General features: G+C 34.8%; 2 protein-coding genes and 1 pseudogene across 3 annotated transcripts; 2 read left to right on the forward strand and 1 right to left on the reverse strand.

Annotated features, from left to right (window-relative positions):
- The first annotated feature begins 1,047 nt into the window (after positions 1-1,047).
- On the forward strand, positions 1,048-5,824 carry LOC143581074 (kinesin-like protein KIN-5C). Its single transcript, XM_077063942.1, has 13 exons — positions 1,048-1,179; positions 1,287-1,398; positions 1,477-1,563; positions 2,389-2,564; positions 2,658-2,819; positions 2,896-3,003; positions 3,653-3,811; positions 3,905-3,988; positions 4,071-4,276; positions 4,358-4,459; positions 4,579-4,688; positions 4,787-4,938; positions 5,627-5,824. Exons 1-13 carry the CDS (start codon positions 1,048-1,050, stop codon positions 5,822-5,824), a joined length of 1,788 nt encoding a protein of 595 aa, XP_076920057.1.
- A 2,290-nt stretch (positions 5,825-8,114) lies between these two features.
- On the forward strand, positions 8,115-10,823 carry LOC143581081 (beta-fructofuranosidase, insoluble isoenzyme 1-like; annotated as a pseudogene). The gene is made up of 6 exons (XR_013143773.1): positions 8,115-8,278; positions 8,863-8,871; positions 8,960-9,825; positions 9,932-10,090; positions 10,189-10,448; positions 10,550-10,823. The product of XR_013143773.1 is annotated as a beta-fructofuranosidase, insoluble isoenzyme 1-like (transcript).
- Positions 10,824-12,509: 1,686 nt separating this feature from the next.
- LOC143581082 (protein ORANGE-LIKE, chloroplastic-like) lies at positions 12,510-20,814 on the reverse strand. Its single transcript, XM_077063947.1, has 8 exons — positions 20,627-20,814; positions 19,876-19,993; positions 19,684-19,797; positions 14,066-14,152; positions 13,903-13,979; positions 13,696-13,823; positions 12,804-12,940; positions 12,510-12,716 (listed from the first exon to the last, which is right to left on the reverse strand). The coding sequence occupies exons 1-8, from the start codon at positions 20,812-20,814 to the stop codon at positions 12,639-12,641; spliced, it is 927 nt and encodes a 308-aa protein (XP_076920062.1). The 3' UTR covers positions 12,510-12,638.
- Positions 20,815-22,319: the final 1,505 nt, after the last annotated feature.

Here is a 22,319-nt window from a genome sequence, read left to right on the forward strand (position 1 = left end):
GATTATTAAACGTACTTATTTTTAAGATTTGTGTCCGTTTAAACTCAACTAAGTTTTAGTATTATTTTAGGTTCCCTGTAAACCTTGCATGCATAATTTTACTACACACGCTTAACGAATCATCTCCCCTCATCCACACACCAATGAGGTTAGCGAGTCATGTTCAATATTTTGGGACATGCATACAAAATTTAAAATATGCCCTTCTTCCTGCGACCTTTCAATTTCTTGTTAACACAAGTAGCACAACGTTCCAGTCGTAGCGAATACGCAAACACACATGGTAACTATGTGTAAAAACTGTCATCTTGCTATGAAAAAAGAGTCAAAGTTCAGGTTCTTCATTATTGCTTATATGTGAATCTACCTTAATGCAGTTCCTTATTTGCTGTTGATTGAAGAAATGATTTATTAGGATTTACCAAATGTTAACTTAACTTCTTGTTAATCAAAGTGATAACCAAAGTTTAACCCATATTAAGCTCGAGAATAATATACAAACTTGAAAAAGGTTATACTGTTCATATCCAAACTAGATGATGCATGATGCTTCTATTGACTAGTCCCATTGGTGAACCAAATTAAGATTGGTTTGTCACAGGGATTTCAAAAAAATAAGAAAATCAATTTTTTGAAATCTCAAGTCACAAACCGTTTGCTACACCAACCCAATTCACAAGTAGTTCATTGATTAGTTTATTATTAAACAAAGCTATATGTCCATATCCTATTTGTTCTTATTACTTTTCTTTTTTTCTTTATTTCTTTCTGAGATTTAATTTCACTAATAATTTAATTTTTTGTTCATAACCTTGTAAAAGATAACTTTAAAAAAATGTATAGTAAAAGATAACTTTAAAAAAATGTATAAATACACAGTTGCGCTTAACTTTTTATTGTGAACAATTCGATATAAATTTTATAAAAAAACAGAATTACTTTAAAAAAGTATTTTTGTATTGTTTAGTCAATGGCAGATCAGATTGAACAAATGGGAGTTAAGATAGAAGATCAACAAAAGGTGTTTTATAAACTTTGTATTTTTTTATGTCAAGTAAAATTGTTCTCTTGTTTACTTGCTACTTTCTCTTTCAACAGCAATTTGAACAGTTGCAAACTAATTATAATGCTCAAGTTCAAGAGTGCTCTGATTTGAGTAACAAGCTTGATTCAACCCAGGTAATTCAAACTAAAATATAACATTTTAACAGGCATTGTTGTTGAACTTCTTATATTATTATATTATACTTATTATATGCTCTCTTTCTAATATCTATATTCTTTAGAATAAACTTGATAAAACCAGCAAGGAGCTGTCTAGTGCTCAGGAAGAAGTAAAAAGATGTCAATATGCTATCAAGGAGCGGGATTTTATAATACGTGAACAGAAAAAAGCAGGTATATGTGGTTGGTTTTAGATGTTAAACTTTATGGCTTTTTTATAAAAGATTATTCTAATGAACAAATTGTTAACAGAAAATGCACTGACTAATGAAGCTTGTGTTTTGCGGTCTAAATTAGAAAGATCACTCAAGGACAATGCTTTATTGCTTTCGAAGATCGGTAAGTGTTTTCTCAATCTTTTGTCTTTGACCCTTTACCAGAGAACGGGTCAATTTGGGTTGTGTTTTTATGTCAAATGGGTAAAATGAAAGCTGTACAGGTACAGGCCAACTGGTTATAGCTGGGTTGAAAGGTGTCTAAACTCTAAAGTCTGTTTTTATTGCATATACAGTCTTTTTGTTTAAGTTTTCAGATTATTATTGCAATTTAATTAAAAGTGGGCAGAAAATTAGACATGTAAATGAACATTCAGTGAAAAAGTTCATTTTATAACTAAACGAATGAACATGATTTTTTTTGTTTATATAGTTAAACGAACGGGCATGAACACATTGGTGTTCGTGTTTACTTTTAATTGGTTTTACCTTGAGTATGTTTGGTCATCTATTTCAGTTAGTCCATTCATTTGTGTTCATTTACCTTTGTGAACCATTCGTTTACTTTTAATTGGTTTACCTTGAGTATGTTTGGTCATCTATTTCAGTTAGTCCGTTCATTTGTGTTCATTTACCTTTGTGAACCACTCGTTTACACTATCAACAAATGAACATAAATAAACACGGACACACTAATTTTCTACAGAATGAAGAAGAACAAGAAAGCTATCTTTGTTTAATTGTTTGTCTTTTATCGTTTGTTCGGTTAAAGTTGAACAAACATGAACATGCTCTATTCGTGTTTGTTTGGTTCATTTACGGACCTACAGAAAATGTTTTAGAGTGGATTAGACCTCTTTTTGACCTGTCGTACAATCTGACATCTTGCCATTTCTAATAATCTATACAAATCTGGTTAAATGCCAACTGTTTTTTGAGTTTTATGCAGCAAGAGAAGATAAAAGGAACGCTGGTAACAGATCTGTTGTGAACAAATTTGAATCTGAGCTTAAACAAGATGTTAAATCTCTTTGCAACACGGTCTCAACATCAATGTTTCAACAAAATGAACAACTTCAATGTATAGAGAAATTCTGTCACACTTTCATGAACCTTAATGATATGGTACTATTTAAGTTTCATCATTCTATTTTAATAGTTTATATGCTTCAATTTTATCATTAAATTGTTGATTGTTTATATGGTTTATGTTTTCAGGCCATGATTGACTTAAAAAAGAAAATCGGTGATTCAAAAGCATTGTATGTATCTCACATTGAGGAGCTGCAAAATGTTGTACTTTTGCATAAAGCAAACTCCAATGCAAACTTAGAGGAGGTTAAATCCTTGGTTTCTTCAAATGCAGGTTCTGTTGAAGAAGTAAGTAAAACATATTAATGCTTCAATAATTTTTACACACCTAAGCAGTGTGTGTATTCACTACTTTTTAAATCAGTTACTAGCTGAAGAAGCTGCTAAAGGACTTTCTATATTTAATGAGCTTCAAGCCTCTTTATCAACTCAACAAGGAGAAATGGCACATTTTACTAGAGAGCTTCGACAGGTTGATGATTTTTTCTTTTGTTGAAGGTAACAAAATGGTTCTTGTTCTTTTATGTTCGTTCGTAAAGAGCATAAATGGACGTTTGACGAACGTAAAACGAACGAACATAATAGAAAATAGATGAACAAGTATAACTGAACTAAAACTAGTAAAAGTAATGTGAAACAATATGTTGGGCAGTTGGGCCTAAAAAGTTATAACTATTCTAAGTTTTTATCATGTAATGGACCAAAAAGTTTAATGGAATATAACGTAAACTAACTTAAACAAAATTAATATAATGAACATAAACGAACAAAATTAAACTCATGAACACAAACGGATTTAATTGAATGTTTACGAACATAAATGAGCGAAGGAGACATGTGTTGATGTTATTTCGTTTAACTAAATGAACAGCTTTTTTTGTTCATGTTAGTTCGTTTATTAAATTAACAAACTTTCCGCCGAACAGTTCACTAAACAACTTTTTATTTAACTACATAGTATGCCAAATATGATGACAAAAATTATACTGTTTTAATAATAAACTTGGTTCTAAATTCATTTTATTAGGTGGCCACTGATTTGTCTGTTTTGATTCTTTTTAAGGGATAAAACATAACTCAAATGGCCTATTAATATTTTGTTTTGGCTCTTGAATTTTCAGAGATTTAGTGTCAGTGTTGGACATACAACAGATATATCCAAATCAATCTATGAGTTCTTTGATAAGCTGATGAAAGAATCAAAAGAGTTAGAAAGTCATGCCATTCAAGTTGATGAGACACAAACCAAGAATATTGATGAGTTTAAGAAGGCATACGAGGTATATAATGGACAATGCTAACTGAAATTCCATAAAAGGTTAAAACAATCAATATATCATTACATATTATGTTTTACTTTTTTATATTTTCAGGAACATTCAAAGTCTGATGCACAGAAACTCATTGATGAAGTTACAAGTTTGGTCTCAAACCATATTAATCGTCAAAAAGAGATGGTTTGTTTTTTGTAAACAGAGAAACTTATGTTTTGTTTTCTTTAAATTGAAGAAAAATTTATGGTTGAGTCATGAGTTGCAGGTGGATGCTAGGCTGGCAACTATTAGAGAAACTGCTGCAGAAAGCAAGACATTTTTGGAACAGCATGTGTCATCTTTTGACAAGATCACATCAAGTGCTAAAAGAAAATGGCAAGATTTCTCCGTGCAAGCAGAAAATGATGCAAGAGAGAGTGCAGATTTTGTTGCATCAAAACACTGTCGTTTTGAGACTGTGCTACAAAAATGGTAAGTAAAAGCTGACTGCAGCTTGCAAGTTGTAATCTCATTTGGTTGATTATTTTATATTCACTCATCTCTTTTATTCAGTTTTGATGCTATTGAATCGGCTGTAAATCATTATAAAATGACACATGAATCTGTGATTGAATTGGGAAAGCAACATGTGACAGCAGTGGACACCCTTATCAGGTTAGTTAGTTATCTTAGTTAATGTTAACTTCATGCTCCTTGCACTTACTCTAATGTTAATCACAATATAGTGCAAACATGCAATGGTAAATAACTATATATAATGATGACTGTTGCAGGAGTGCGTTAGATAGTAATCATGATCATGATCGTGAGGTCAACTCTTTAAAAGAGACCGCCAAAGGTGATGTGTTAAAGGCTAGTGAAGATTTATCAAAGCACACATACAGTAAGTTTTTGCGAAACATGTGTTTTTTAGCTTTGATTCTTTTATTACTTTTTATTATTTTTGCAATGATATTTTTTGTGTTTGAATATTCTCTATAGGTACATCAGAACAAGAAAGAAATGTCATTTCTGCCATTCAGGAAACCACAAAATCTCACATGAAAAATCTTGAGAGCCTACATGAAGATCATACAACACAATCTTCTCTGATAGAGCAGAAGGCTCATGATACTTTCCATCAGAAATACATGGTAATGGGCCGGGCAGGGCAGGGCTGACCTTGGGGTGTGCATGGATCGGTGTTGGGCTCAAATTGAACCAAAAACTGTAAATTTGGTTTTTGAAAACCATTCTTTTTTGGTTTCTATAGTGGATTTGGCTCGGTTTTGGTTGTCATTTGGGCCGAAAAAATGACCCGAATTAATGTCTGAAACTCTGGGTCTATTTTTTATTTTGTTAATCAATAATCAATTTATTATTACACATTTGGGCCTAAAGTTTTTGGGTTACACTATGTATAATCATAAATTTAGTAACAAAAGTCGGTTTTACAGCATTTTTGGTTCTTTTGGCTTTCAGTACATTTGAAACCGACCTGAAATCTTAGGTTTTCAAAAAACTTAAAATCAAGTCGTAGTCTTTGGGTTGGGTTTGGTATGCCGATTATTTCAGTTACAGATTTATTTCTCTTTAAAAAAGTTAATTACTACTTTATGTATTAAATAAGATTATATAATAATTTGAAAGACTGCATAAAACGATTTAAGTAGTTGTGTATCAAAAATATAATTTTTCGTTTAATTTCGATCTTTTTACGTGTTTATGTTTACTTTTAAAATAAGTTTCTTATAACCTGATTTGACTCGTTGTAAACTGGTCAAAACCTTCACTTTTGCTGATGCGTACCTATTTAAAATCTGTTGTTACTTTGTTATTCAGGATTATGAGCCGACTGGAAACACCCCTAGAAGAAATGATACTGATGTTCCAAGTAAAGTGAGCATAGAATCACTTAGAGCAATGCCGATCGAGAGTTTATCCAAAGAATTTAGAGAAAACAACTCGCTTGAATCGTTTAGTGGGAATGAGTCAAAGATTAGTTTGATTCCACGATCACCCTTGACACAAATCAACTAAAATGGTGTTTGGTTCAATTCAAAGGTGAACTTAATGTACAGAAATCATGTTTTGTACTTGTTATTGTCTGTATATGATTGATCAATGGTGGGTGGATCTACTTGGAACAAATTTCTTCTTGGGATTTAATGACAAACATAGGTGGTGGTGGTGTTTAGTTATATTAATCCAGTTTTGTATTATTGATGGTAAAGCTTGATATTGTTTAAGATGGGATGGTGTAAAATTGACTGATGTTGCCAAATTGTATTTTTAAAAATCGTATGAGTATCATATTTATATTTTTTCGACCAATGATAATCGTAACTTTCTTATTTTCAAGAGTAATGGGAATTGGATAATATATGTTAATTTGGCTAAAAGGTCTTTCTAATTGATGCACTAATATATTTGTTTAACTGGAGGCAAACCAAACTTTTTGAGGCAAAGTCAATGGATTTTTCATAATTGATATTCTCTAATATATTGTCTTATTGGAGGAATTAGCTAATGATTGTTGTGTTAGGGCGGTCTAATATGTTTAAGACCTACAACTATTTGCTTGGTTTAGTGGTAAAGATGTATGCTTTATTATCAAATGGTTGTGAGTTCTAGTCTCAGTTGAGATCTTATGGGTGTGATAGGTAGAAAATCAATTATTAGCTTTTCAAAAAAGAATATTATATTAAAGACCTACCTTTGGCTTGATTTTAATTGAATACATGGTCGTTATAAGTTTGAGCAAATAATTATTTTTGGGTTTAATTTGCTGGTCTAAATATATATTGGTTTGGCAAAAAAAAGTGTGCTGGGTTAGTTGATTGGGATAAAAATTCAAAGGTTATTCTTTTAATAATTTAAATATAAAAAAATATATAATTTTTTAAAGAAAGTTTGAAGTCCCCGTCAAATTGAGCCCACCCTAGCACTACCACAGATCCAGAGATCCTGCTAGCAACCAGGATGTCCCTCTTCGGAAATGTAATTCAGACATAAAATTATAACTTGAGTGAACAAATTATACATAAAAAAAAGTCTTAAAAAAAAAAAAAGACAGAAAGATCTTAAAGTTCCTTTTAAGATCTAGTTTTGATCATTATATGAAGTTTTATTTGTATGTATCTAGAATATAAAGTTTTAGAAGATGGTTTTCACATGTTAGATTGAATAGATATTAATCATTGGTTTAGATGGTGGATATTACAACAATATATGTTCAAATTACGTAGTGTCTTTGTTTTAACATACGTTGATGTAGTCCTAGTTTTTAAAGAAGTTATGATTAACAACCGCAAGAGGGTTTGGCTAATTAATTATACACGATATTAGAAAAAATATTTTAAATAAAAAATAATATTAATATATTGACCCAATCAACGTTACTGAGTAAATATGTGGTTAGACCCACCATATAGAGTGTTCGGTTATTCTACCTTGTAGTTTTTTTTCCTGTAACGTATAATACGATTTATCGACCGACCCTGAGAAACTTATTTTAAAAAAGATCACTCTATAATGTTGCATTTAAAAACAAAGCGAAAACAACAAAAAACTAAAAAAACAATATAAAAAGAGCGTCGATCTTGATTAAGTACTTTTGTTATTATTTCTAAATACTATTGAACATAGAACTATATTTTGGTGGTAATGGTTACCTAAAAATCTCATTGTAGTTTGTAGTTTTTGATAGTGACAATGCAAAGTTATCATTATTTATGCGACTCACCAAACAAAAACTGAAAATTCACACGTCAAATTAAGAGAATCAAAGTACACCATGAGTCCGCAACTTTGAAGTTATTAGAGACATCAAAGTACACAATGGGTCCGTAACTTTGAATGTATGTGGTTGTGATTAGTTAAATTATAGATGATATAATAAATGCAAAACTTTTTTTATTGTAAATTTATAATAATACATCAATGATGACATTTACATTTCTTATTTTATTGAGAATTAAAAGTTAAAACATACATCGCAAAATAAACCAAAAATTTACAAAATAAACCAAAAATTAGTTATTAAGATATAAAGCGTATACATAAAAATAAGTATATTTGTATTTATAGAGCACATAATTTAACTGCCCTACAAAATAGGAAACAGAAAATTATTAAAATTGAAGTTGTAAACCAACTTTGAGCAAAATAAGATCTGGAAGAGTAAATCTATGGAGATTTTTTCTCAATAAATTCCTCCAAAACCTCAACTAAATCTTGCATTGTTTGTATGCTCATTTGAGTGTTTTGTTCTACCCTCTTGTCACATTGCCATACAATAACATTGAACATTATTGTTTTGTTTGTCACAATGAGTGGATTCACAAAGATTGCATGGTGTTTAGCATTATTGATGTCTTGGCGGAGTCATGGCGTTCGATAGTAATCACCAAACTCAAACTCGTAATCATGTGAGAGTAAAGCAGGTACACCGAACCGGTTATCACCTTCAACCCAAGAAAAACTGGATTAACGGTATGTCTACTTCTTTTTCCTTTTTCTTTACATTGTGTCTATGATTAGTTGTAAGTGATCTTCATTGTATGTATGATATTATATACATGTGCTTTTGTTATTTATCATTCTAAAAAAATAAGCTTTGTTAATGAAAATGCAAAGATACTTACCATCAATGTTTTGAAAACCTTATTATATATTGTTTAACAAATAGGTTATTCCAAAATAAAGATAAATAAAATACTGATATATTAAACATTTTTTTATAAAGAGCTAGCTTGTTGTCATAGTTAAAATCTCAATGTAAAATCTTATTTTTTAGTGTTAATCATATGTTAAAATCTCGATGCGAATGATATTTATTAAGTTCCTATAAAATAATTACATGGTACTGATTAATTTGTTATAATTTGTGCATTATAAGCTTAGTTGTGGTTTTTTCATGGACTGAAGATTAGCAAATATATATTGAATTATTCCACTCTGTGTTACTAGTTAACTATCATTTATTTAATATTTAACTAACTTAACAACATATTCATCTTTTTTTTTGCATGAAAATATGAAATCTATGTGGGCACAATTATGCTAAATCTGAACAGATCCAACTGGCAAGTTTCTCTTTTGAAAGTTTATTAAAAATTTAAATCAAGTGAGGTATATTATTATTTATTAATCTAATAAAATGGATTTAAACAGGACCAATGTATTACAAAGGATATTATCATCTATTCTATCAATATAATCCCAAAGGTGCACAATGGGGAAACATTGTGTGGGCACATTCGGTGTCGAAAGACATGGTTAACTGGATACATCTTGAACCAGCAATCGTGCCATCGAAACCTTACGACAAGTACGGGTGTTGGTCTGGATCAGCTACAGTCTTACCAGGCGGTAAGCCCGTGATCCAGTACACAGGAATCATTGCTCAAAATCCTAAACCTGGTCATCAGGTTCAAGTTTACGCTATACCTGCCAACTACTCGGACCCCTACCTAAGAGAATGGATCAAACCCGACGATCATAACCCGTTCTTAAAGCCAACAAGTGAGAACATTTCGGCTTTTCGTGACCCGACAACTGCTTGGTACAACAAGGGTCACTGGAATATGATCATTGGTAGTAGGCATAATAATAGAGGGATTGCTTATTTATACCGCAGTCGTGATTTTGTTACATGGGTTAAGGCAAAACACCCGTTTCACAGTAAACGTGACATGGGTATGTGGGAATGTCCTGACTTTTACCCGGTAGCAAGTGAAGGAACACATGGGCTAGACACATCAACACATGGTAAAGGTGTTAAATATGTTCTCAAGAACAGCCTTGAAATGACGAGGTACGATTATTACACCATCGGGAGGTATGACCTCGTTAACGATAGGTATATTCCATATAACACATCTGAAGACGGTTGGGGTGGATTGAGATATGATTACGGTAAACTTTTTGCTTCGAAGTCATTCTATGACCCTAGCACGAAACGAAGGATTGTGTGGGGTTGGGCTAATGAGTCAAGCACGGTAACTGAAGATATTAAAAAAGGATGGGCTGGAATTCAGGTAACTTTGTAACAGTATGTATATTCATAATTAATACAATTTCATATGATGTAATTTTTGTGATTTTTAAATTTTAAATGTCTGATTCATCGCTTATCGTTTGTAGTTGATTCCACGAAAGGTGTGGTTGGACCCAAGTGGACATATGCTGCTACAATGGCCAATTTCCGAATTGGAAACGTTAAGGCGAAAAAATGTGGAGCTATGCAATGTAATGGTTGACAGAGGGAATGCCATGGAAGTGAAAGGAGTCACTGCAGTACAGGTTTGTATTTTAGAACTATTATTATAAGTTTGTAAATATAATGAATATTTGAATATATGAAGTTAAAGTTATTTATTTGATGTGATGTGTTAACATAGGCGGATGTCGACGTTACGTTTACATTTTCAAGTTTGGAAAAGGCCGAGTTATATGATGAAAAATGGGTGAAATTCCCACAACATGATATTGGTAAAAGTATATGTGGAGTTCGGGGTGCAACGGTACAAGGTGGGCTCGGGCCATTCGGTCTCTTGACCCTGGCTTCACACAATCTTGAAGAGTATACTCCTGTATTCTTTAGAGTATTTAGAACTATTCACAACAAACATAAAGTTCTCATGTGTTCGGATGCCACTCCGTAAGATCATTTCTTTGTTACTAGAGAAAAATACCGATGAAAATATATATACACGGTTTTCTGAATTATATAAACTAACATTGATCTTTTTATGAAAACAGTTCCTCATTGAACCCAAAAGAATACAAACCATCATATGGAAGCTTTGTGGATGTTGACTTAGCCGAAAAGAAGGAGCTTTCACTTAGGAGTCTGATTGATCATTCAGTCGTAGAAAGCTTTGCAGAAGGAGGAAAGACGGTTATTACATCAAGGGTCTATCCTACATTAGCTGTTAGTCGTAACGTTCATTTGCATGTATTTAACAATGGACACGAGCCCATCACCGTCAAGAAGCTGAACGCGTGGTCTATGAAGACGGCTAGCATCAATTAGACCTTGCAAGATTTATGAAATAAAATGGTTGTTAGTTAGTTATTATCATCTTAGTGTTTAAGAGATGTTATTCTAGACTTCTAGTTTTTCACATATTATGAGAAATGGAAATATGTTTAGTGTATTGTTTTGTTACTTCTGTTTTAGATGACATGAAATTAATGAGGATGCTTCATATAATTTAATGGATGAATATATAATCCATATCAACTAGACATGTTGAGATCGTGAATGGTTACGAACCGTATAGGATGCTAGAAAAGTGCACATCCACAATACGCCAACTAGCATATGCAAGAAAGGGCATCACGTGAATGGTTACGAACCGTATATGATGCTAGACGACTAATGCAACCTATGTTTTGAGGATCAAGATCTAATCGTAGTCAATGAAACAAATGATCAAATTGTGTTGACCATGTTTGGTTTTTTAGTTTTTAGCTGTTTGATGAAATTCCTGAACCAAATTAGACCAAGAAAACAAACAATACAATAGTGAACTGTTGGTCTATGATGAATTGAATTGAATTGAGGTGCGATTTGTTTCTGATTTCCATTTATCTTTATCATCTCATTATAATTTAATTGCTTCACACCAACTGTTTGTTAATATGCCAACATTATTAATATTTACACATAAACTGAACAAGAAATGAAAGAATTAATTAGTGATAGATTGTTGTACTAAAAAATAAAAATCAGAATCCAAACTTACGACTTCGTACGTGCTCAGCTGAAGCTATTGAAACTATTATTTATAGAAGATAAATTTATAAGTAACAACAAATAACGATTTCTTATTATTTTTTTTTTCTAAAAGTAACGGTAGTTATCTATTCATATTCATATTAGGGGCTATATATTTTTTTTAAATCACAAAAGGGGTCGTGGCATGTAGTATTTATTTCCAAATAAGTTGGAATTGTTGGTGTAAGTGTGTAAGAGATGGATTATGGAATGTAGATGTGACGAGAAAACACTAATTATGTGGTTAGACATATTAGTCGTTACTATTGGTGGTGGATAACCTTAATAGTGGATGCAATTGGTGATTAAGTCTGTCTCCCCTAGGCCGCCACCTAATTGTGCCATTTTTATTGGCGATTAAATGATAGTCGGTTATGATTAAGGGCATCATTTACATGATTTTTTAATTGAATGCAGACACCCATTCATATCATAGTAAGATAAGAAAGCAAGCGTGTGATCAAATCATCACGTTATTTTTCTATGATAGCCATCATGTGATGCTTATTTTGCAACTACATACTTAAAAGAACGTGCTTAGCTTCTTCAGCATTCTATTCGATGTTGCGGTATCACTAGGTACTAGTTAGATGATAGGGTGAGGACTAGTGATTAATCAGGATTAATCGGAAATTAATAAGGACTAACTAGGATTGGTCGATGACTAATCGACGCCTAGTCAGGATTTTTACAACCATAATTCTATTAAAGTATCATGCGAGCGATTTGATGTATTTGAACTTTTAGTTTAACCTTTTTTAAAAACATGAACCAGGCCCGATCGTTTTTAAATATATTCACACCTGGTTAAATGAAAAGGAAATTATATCGATATTACTTTTACACATTTTTTAAACTTTAATAATCGATAAACCAAATACTTCAAGTTGCTATATAGTATCAAGAGTGTACCATCACCAAGTATACAAGCTGGTATACATTAAATCGAAAGTAATTTGACCGCTGAATATACTTAAAATGCATATTTGTTTTACTATAAACCTCGGTTTACCAATATAAGTTACATCATTTCCCTATAACCGAGCAGCATTGGTTCAAGTCAGCAATTTAGTCAAATGGGTCTATTCGATGATCATGCTCGCTTGCCATTACCATTCCCGTGCAAAGACATGTGGGGCACATTACCTGAATCAATGTAGTCACAATAAACAATAAACCAAACAAAAAATAGACCACCAGAATGAAGTTTCATGAATATGTAGTTTTTAGTACCTTTCCAGCCCCAGAGCAGTTGAGACACCTTCGGGTAGTTGGAGCGCGTAATGGACGATCAGAAGCATTAGCTACAGAAATTGGCTCTACATTTAAGCACACACCGCTAGAAGAACAACGTGCACATGCCAAGTATCCTGTATTTTAGTACATCAACACCTCTAATTAATGCGTATAATTAAGAGAGAAATTTTAACCCTGTCTATTGATGAACGAGTCGGTTTGGGTTGTGTACTTGTGCATTATCTCAAATTGGTCATAAAACAGGAATGTCCGACTTTTAACCAAACCCAATAAAAAGTCGGTTTGGTTTTATGATTTTCAAAAGGCCAAATTTTCTGTGTTGTTTTTGGTTTTGCATTCAACCAAAAACCAAAAAAGAAAACCGAACCGACTGAAACCAAACCAAACAGAAAAAACCAAAAGAAACCAAAAACCGATTTTCGGTAATTTATAAAAATTAATAAATGTTCTAGTACAAAAATTTTAGGTCCAAATGTATAAAATAATAGATTAACAATTAAAAAATTTAGGTCCAAAGTTTCAAACCCAAATTCATTATTTTGAGCCATTTTATCCCGTCCAATATTTAAGTCTCAAATGATAAAACCAAAAACACCAAAAAACGAAAACCAAATGGTTTCGAAAACCTAAAAACCATATTATTGGTTTTTGATTCGGTTGAAGCCCAAAATCGATGACACAAACCAACCTCCCCTAGCCCAGAGTCTATTAATGCATACAACCTTCTAAATCATTTTATTCAAAAAAATTGATTGTTATTGTAACAATAAGTGAATAACAATATTTCACTTTGTAACAATAATTAAAACATTTTTAATTCATAGTTAAAAAAAAGAACAAACAACAAAGTGTTTGGGAGACTACTTACCAGTTCCATGACAGTATCTGCACCTTTTCTTCTCTTGTTGCATGACATTATTGGCTTCAAGCAACATCAGAGTTGAAATTACACCAACCGCCCCACCAGAAAAGGATGCCACTATCGGATCAACCTCACTGAAACAAATACAGAAATATTTTGTGTAAACATTTTACTTAAATCAATGCATACATTAACCGGGTTTGTATATCACACCTCAGTTGCAAAGGTAGATGCATATTGGTTATAAAATCTTTATATGATGTGCCACCCAAACCAAGCTTTAGTTCCAACTGACATGAAAATAAGTTTCCATGTTACAAACATATACTTGACAACTCAAAAGTTAAAAGAATAATCATTCAAAAAACGAACTTACGACAGGTGCAAGAAGGCCACCAAAGACTATAATTCCTGATATGAATGAAAAACTTGTCAAGTAGAGCTGCTTTAATGTCTTTGGTGTCTATCTCAAATAGAAAGAAAAATACACATTAGTAAGAAAATATATTACCAATTACCAATAAGAATATTAAAGTTACCTACAAAACATATCAACTTCACATATTGAAAAGTATGTAAAGTTGAAAACGAACCAAAGGTTCAGTGAACCGTTTTTGAGCTGCTCAGCAGGAAGTTCGCTTATGTTCGTTTAATTTATAAACGGATGAACATGGACTAATTTTTTTGTCCATTTATGTTCGTGAACGTTCATTGATGTTCGTTTATTTACATTCGTTTGTTTTATAATTGTTTAGGTCCGCCAGATTGATGCTCACATTTGATTTTAAGTTGTGTTCGCTTGGTTATGTTTCTTCATCTAGGTTGAGTTATGGTCGTTCGTTTATGTTCATGAACAGCCCGTTTATACTATTAACAAACGAACACACTCATTTCCTTAACGAACGAACACGGACAAGAAAACCCTGTTCGCTTAATTGTTCGTGTTTGATCGTTTATTCGGTTAGTTATAAACAAACGAACACCAACATGTCCCGTACGGTTTGTTTACAAGCCTACTGAAAGGCAATCAAAATATTAGCTTTTGTACATATAAGCAAGTGACTTCGATAAAAGTAATTTACTTCAATAATCTTGTGATATATATTACTACTGTTATCCCATTACAAGGTTTAGCGAATATTTTATAATGACAGTATCATGTTTTCAGAATAAAAAACATAAGTATCAAATTTAAATGTGTCAGACAATATTATTAGATGTATTTTATATTTATTGTTCTTGGTGGTACTTAAGTGTAATATCTAGTCCTATATATAGGATCCTATTGTAATCAAATATTTGACAATGAATCAATAATATTACCTACGGTTTATTATGGTATCACAGCCTGGTAAACCTAGCTGCCGTTGCAGCCTCTCTGCCAAACCCTAGCTGCATCGCAGCTTCTCTGTTTTTTTTTCTTTTTCGATCCACAAAAACCACTCCCTTCAATGGCGATGATTGCAGCCTTTACCACTGTAGAGAAAACTGCACATAACTCTCATAAGTTTGCTTTCAAGCTATCACCCACCAACTATGGGTTCTGGAAAGCGATGATTCATCCCTTCTTAGTCACCAACAACCTGTTCGGCTACATAGACGGTACAATTAAATGCCCACCACCGAAGACTGCTGCAACCACAGACACAGCCTCTGTTGACAACCCTGGTTATCTCCATTGGATCACCAAAGATGCCCACGTAAGAATGATTGTCATCTCCACCATATCTGAATCATCCTTTCAGCATGTTCAAGGTACCACATCTAGAGATTTATGGCTCTCGCTTGAAAGGGCATATGCACCGAACAACTCTTCTAGGGAATACACGCTAAAAACTCAACTGTTAAAGATTGAGATGAAAGGCGATGAAAGCCCAGCCTCCTATCTCAGCCGCGTGCAAGAGTATGCCACTGCTTTAGCTAATATTGACGAACCCTTTAAAGACAAGGACTTAGCCATGCTTGCTATTTCCGGTCTTCGTGACGAGTATAATGGCCTCAAAGCAACCCTTGTGGCTCGATCACCACCCATCACCTTCAGTGAATTGTATGGATTGCTCGGTGATCACGACTTTGTGATCAGCCGTCATACTCCAACTGCACCTCAAGTTTTCACAGCCTCCATGGCTGGTCATGCACCTCATTCCAATCCCCCATCACAAACTTCATTGACCACTTTACAACAAATTGCGGCACAATTAGGGTATCAACTTAGCCCTATTATTTCTCAAAATACTCGGCCTCAAGCCTTTTATGTCAATCGCTCGTCCAACAATTATCGTGGCACTCGTCGTGGAAACTCACGTGGCAACTAGCATGGCAATTACCACAGAAACTGTGATGACTCTCGTGGTACCGGTGGTCAAAGCCACCAACAACAATTTGCTTGGGCGTCTACTCAAAATACAGTGTATGGACATTGTAACCGATGTGGTATTGATCATATTCCCGCCTAGTGTCCCAACCAGTCCAGTTCTTCTTCTGCTCGTGAACCGTCTCAGGCAAACTATGCAGCCTTCTCAAATGGATCAGCATCCGGTTCCCCGTGGTTTCCTGACACAGGGTCCAACAGCCATGTCACACCAGACTTAGCAAGTTTTTGGACAACTCTGAAGCTTATTATGGTAACAACTCACTTCATGTTGGCGATGGTAATCCTCTTCCTATCTTTCATATTGGTTCCTCAAAAATCTATTCTCCTAACAAAACCTTTAATCTATCTAATGTTCTTCATGTACCCCAAATTAAAAAGAATCACCTATCTGTTCAACAATTCTGCATGGATAATGATGTTTTCTTTGAATTTCACTCGTCTTTTTTTGTTGTGAAGGACGAATCTACATGTGCCATCCTACTCACGTGTCCAAGTAGTCAAGGTCTATATTCGCTCTGCATTCCTCAGTTGAAGTCTCTTCCACATGTTTCTTACAATTTGGCATCACCGTCTCGGACATCCACATGCTCGTGTTCCCCAGTCTATTATTTCTAGTAGTTCTTTACCAGTTTCATCAAAATTGTTTCCATCTTTATGTTCTTCATGTCAAATGGGGAAATCCTCTAAATTGTCTTTGAATCTTTCAAATTTTCGTAGTAATAATATTTTGGATTTGGTTTATTGTGATGTTTGGGGACCTGCTCCATCACTTTCTTTTAATGGACATAGGTTTTTTTGTTATGTGTTGACCACCACTCACGATATATGTGGTTTTATCCATTGGCTCAAAAATCTGATGCTTATTCAACCTTTAAGTCATTTGTCATTATGCTTGAAAGACAATTTAATACTAAACTTAAGCACGTGCAAACTGATTTGGGGGGGGGGGGGGGGTTGAATTTCGCAGCCTTGCACCCTTTTTCTCTTCACTTGGTATCATTCATACGCGCTCATGCCCACACACAAGTGAACAGAATGGTATTGTCGAGCGTAGACACCGTCATGTTGTGGAAACGGGCCTTACCCTCCTTGCTCATTCCAACACCCCTCAACGCTTTTGGAATTTTGCATTCGTAACAGCAGTTTACTTGATAAATCGAATGCCTTCTCGTGCTAATTCCACCAAATCACCATACGAGAATCTCTTCAAAAGACCCCCTGATTATTCCTTTCTTCGGGTTTTTGGGTGTCGGTGTTTTCCATATCTACGTCCTTATAATCGTCACAAAATGGATTTTCGATCCACCCCGTGCGTCTTTTTAGGATATAGTCCTATTCATCACGGGTATCGTTGCTTAGATCTTAATACCGAACGCATGTACATTGCTCGTCATGTTCGTTTCAATGAACAATTCTTCCCATTCACCCCCACTCCTACACCCACAATAAATGACCAGATGCCTCCTTATTTTTCTTCCTACCCTATACCTATTCCTACAACTGAACCAATAAACCAACCCATTCCCAATATTACAGCTGAACCCATACACAAGCTCATCCTCAATATTCCAATTAGCATTCCTAACCAGCCCACTACAACCCCCACCCCTATAACTCAACCCACTACAGGCCTCACCCCTACAGCTCAACACACACCACCACAACCTCCCCCACCATCATCCACACAACACCCCCCTCGTCCATCTAACCTTCGACCCAATCCGAAGCCCACATCTCGCTACAATCCCTCAGCCTATCACACCTCCACTAGCCCTTTTGATTCCCTCGAACCATCCTCCTTTACTGTCGCCAATAAGTCGCCAACGTGGCGCCAAGCCATGGCTAAAGAGTTTGAAGCCCTTGTTAAGAATGGGACATGGTCTCTTGTACCATTTGTTAAAAATACTAACGTTATTAATTCCAAGTGGGTTTACAGGATTAAAAAGGATGAGAATGGGAATGTAACTCGTTACAAAGCACGGCTTGTCGCACAAGGATTTAGCCAACAACCTGGTGTTGATTTTCAAGAGACCTTTAGTCCTGTGATAAAGGCTAGTACAATTCGGATTATTTTATCTCTGGCCGTAACAAACCAAAGGTCTCTTCGGCAGCTAGATGTCCAGAATGCTTTTCTTCATGGTCAATTGAAAGAAACTGTTTATCTTCGTCAACCACCTGGCTTTGTTGACAAATCTGAACCTAATCATGTTTGTCTCCTACATAAGTCTTTATATGGTCTGAAACAGGCACCGAGAGCCTGGTTTGAACGTCTCTCAGCTACTTTGCATCATCTTGGCTTTGCTGGCTCCAAAACTGATCCATCTTTATTCATTCTAAAGGCTCAAGGCACCTTGGTATATATTCTCGTTTACGTGGATGTTATTATTGTTACTGGTAATAAGCCTACGGCTATTAATGATGTCATCACCAAGTTGGGCACCTCTTTTGCAGTTAAAGATCTGGGTAACTTGCATTTTTTTTTGGGCATTGAAATTGTTTCTCATGGCAAAAACCTAATTTTGTCCCAACGCAAGTATATTTCTGATTTGATCAAATGGGCTGGATTATCCGAATGCAAATCGGTGCCTTCTCCAATGAGTAGCTCGGAAAACTTAAGGCTTGGCAACAGCCCCTTATTGGCTGATCCTACCAAATATCGCCAAACAGTTGGAGCTCTTCAACATGCCTCCTTGTCGAGACCCGATATCACCTTTGCTGTCAATAAAGTTTGCCAATTTATGCATGCTCCAACTGAAAATCATTGGTCGGCTGTTAAACGGATTTTACGTTATCTCAACGGTACCTCTCATTTTGGTCTTTTTATCCGGCATGATTCTGGGTCTTCTCTTCATGCTTTCACTAATGCTCATTGGCGCACTACTCTGAAAGCGTATTCCGATGCTGATTGGGCCGGGTGTCCAAATGACCGTCGGTCCACGGGGGGGTTTGCGGTCTACTTAGGATCAAATCTTATTTCGTGGAATGCTCGCAAACAACGCACGGTCTCTCGGTCCTCCACCGAATCCGAGTATAAAGCTCTTGCTGACACTGTTGCTGAAATAACATGGTTGGAGGCTCTCTTAAATGAACTTGGTATTATCTCCAAGGTTTCACCCACGCTTTGGTGTGACAATTTGGGTGCCACGTATCTCGCTGCCAATCCCGTGTTCCATGCCCGCACAAAACACGTTGAAGTCGATTATCATTTTGTTCGTGAGAAGGTTGCTCGAGGGAAACTACATGTTCAATTCATATCTACGCATGACCAGATAGCTGATGTTTTTACAAAGCCACTACCGTCACAAAGATTTCTGATGTTAAGGTCCAAGTTGCAGGTCATTCCCCGCCCTCAACTTGCGAGGGGATGTTAGACAATATTATTAGATGTATTTTATATTTATTGTTCTTGGTGGTACTTAAGTGTAATATCTAGTCCTATATATAGGATCCTATTGTAATCAAATATTTGACAATGAATCAATAATATTACGTACGGTTTATTAACGGTTTATTAAAATGTGTCTATATGTCATACCGCTAGAAAGTTAACACTAAAGCCTGCTTTAAACAAGCTTTTGAGTTTTGACATCAGATTATAAGCAGAAGATAATATAACTTACCACTGAAGGTAGAAAGGGAATTGAAGATGGAATGTCAGGCATCTCATTGTCCTCAACGCCGCCCTCGTTAACTTTAAGGTGTTTTAACCGTTGTTGCACTCTTAACCTCCTTACCTGTAAAGATGAACAAATGTCAAATAATATGGTATTCATATTTGTGCAATTGACAAAGCATTAAGGTGAAGATGTTACCTCTTCCATTAGGAGAAAGATTTTATTTCGCCTACTCCTTATATTATCTTGGATTTCCTTTGTCTGCATCGTAACAAAATCCTGAACAGTCTCTGGCCCTTCAATAATACAGAAGTTGCTGCATTGATAACAAAACTGAAAATCAGCATGTGTTCACCTTCTTTAATACTTTTGGAAGCACAGCTTGCTATATCTATGCATTTGCTTTAACAAATACAAATTCACTCAAGCACAACTAACTTGTATCTATGATTATTCTTGATTTATTTCAAACTCCAAGTATCTTAACACCTATACCTACGTAACCTCAGTGTTATAAAAATCGCGATTGGCCGCCGATTAATCGGAAATCGGAGGGCTACCGATTTGATTTCACCTAATTGGCCCCTAAATGGGTGAAAACGGTCAAAATTAGTCGAAATCGGTCAAAATCTTTGATGTGATTGAAAAGTTATACTTAATATATATATATATATATATAATTTTGTGTATATATGTATACATACATAATTTTTATCTATACAAGCTCAATTTCTTCATTTCAATTTTCAAACCGATGAATATTACTCTCTACCTTAGCTAAAAGTCAATTCAATTGCGTTCATATAAAAAAACAGAAATTAAATGAACTAGAGAATCAAGCATATTCAATTTGCCTCAAATTCAACACGTGTAGTATCAATTTCATATAAACTACACGTAATTAACAAACAACAGCTAAATTAAAACAAGCGCGAATACATAACCAGACCTAGAGATGTTATCGCCGGACGTAACGGAACCAGATGCAGCTGCATCATCGGAAGAAGAAGAGATAAGGAGATGACGTCGGTTAGGGTTTGGACAATTGAAACGAAGAGTGGATTTGGATGAAGAGATGTTACTAGTGTTGTTGATAGAATAAGGAAGATGATAGCATTTGAGAGTAACAGACGCCATGATTGATTGATTGCTTGCTTGCAGGTGTAATTGAATAGAAGAAGAAGAAGGTGTAATTAATTAAGAGAATGATTTGATAGATAGGAAGTTAGTTAAGAGTTAGAGAATGGGATCTTTTGAGAGCATCTCTTTCATACTTTTATCAAGAAACTCCAGAAAGTGCTTTCGTCGTTATTCCGTTTTAGCTAGTCACACCTGTGCACAAGTCAGGTTTTTCTAATACCCGAATCCGGATATTAACAGGGTTTTGGATATGATTAGGTATTAAAAAATCTGGTATTGGTTTGGGGTGCAAATGAGCAGAGATACTCGAGATCGGCTTGTTAAAAAGCTCGATCCAGCCGAGCTTAATCGAGCCTGAGCCCAAGCTCGAGCCTAAAAATAAGATCGTTTAATAAACGAGCCCGAGCCCGAGCTTCAGTTATCGAGCTCGAGCCGGCTCGCGAGCCTAAACGAGCCTGTCATTTTTATAGTTTTTTAAAATATATATTTAATAATTATTAATTAATATATATAATGTTATGAAAAAATAAATAGAAATAACTAAATAATATATATTATTTTTTACATAAAGTTATAATAGAAAAAAAAATTATATAAAAATAATTATAATTATATAAAAAATAGTTGATATAACTAAACGAGTCGAGCCCGAGCCGAGCTCGAGCTTGAAAATCTACTCACGAGCCGGGCTCGAGCTTTGAAAATAGAGCTCGAATCGAGCCGAGCTCGAGCTCGAGCTCTGTTTAAGTTAAACGAGCCGAGCTCGAGCCTAGTCGAGCTTGGGCTCGGCTCGGCTCGTTTGCACCCCTAGTATTGGTAATACACGGGTTCGGATCGGGGTATTGTCTCTACAAATCATACCTGATGCACTGAGTATTTGAATACCCTATTTCCGAGCATTGAAAAAGCCTTATTTTCTGGGTGACTCCAGGTATTTTTTTTTTATATAGATTGGGTTTTTTAAAGCGCTGAACTTTTTGGAGTATTTTCCAGTTGTTTTCGAGTATATATTGGGTATTTAAAAAATCCGGTTTCGGTTTTCGAGTATTACAGGGTACAAATCGGCTCTGTTTCCGGATACGGGTTTTGGTACTGAAATTGTAAGGCCCCGAACCCGGTAGCCTTACTTTAGCGTCGGATTTACTCATAAACACAGTTCTTACAAATCAGAGTTCATTAAAACTTTTCGCGTAATATAAAACATCAATCATTTGTTACAAAACATTAAATCTTTTCTTCTTTCTTCAGATGCCAGCCGTTCAATCCATGCCATGTGCCATCCTCATGCTAACTCTATAATCAGCTCACCTGCGTGCATACTAAAAGTCAGCTACGCTGAGTGAGTTCTAGTTAATCGAACGCCATACAATACATACACATACATACATATCCGTAGATACATATCCATACTTCACTAGTTACCCTTCTGTTCTACATACATACTTGCTACCATACATACATACACATCTACAATCACTAACCTCAGTAAACCGAGAGTACGT

Source organism: Bidens hawaiensis, unplaced genomic scaffold, assembly GCF_021521415.1.
Source record: "Bidens hawaiensis isolate Kalapana, Puna unplaced genomic scaffold, B.hawaiensis_p1.1 tig00030803_1, whole genome shotgun sequence".
NCBI classification, from domain to species: domain Eukaryota; kingdom Viridiplantae; phylum Streptophyta; class Magnoliopsida; order Asterales; family Asteraceae; genus Bidens; species Bidens hawaiensis.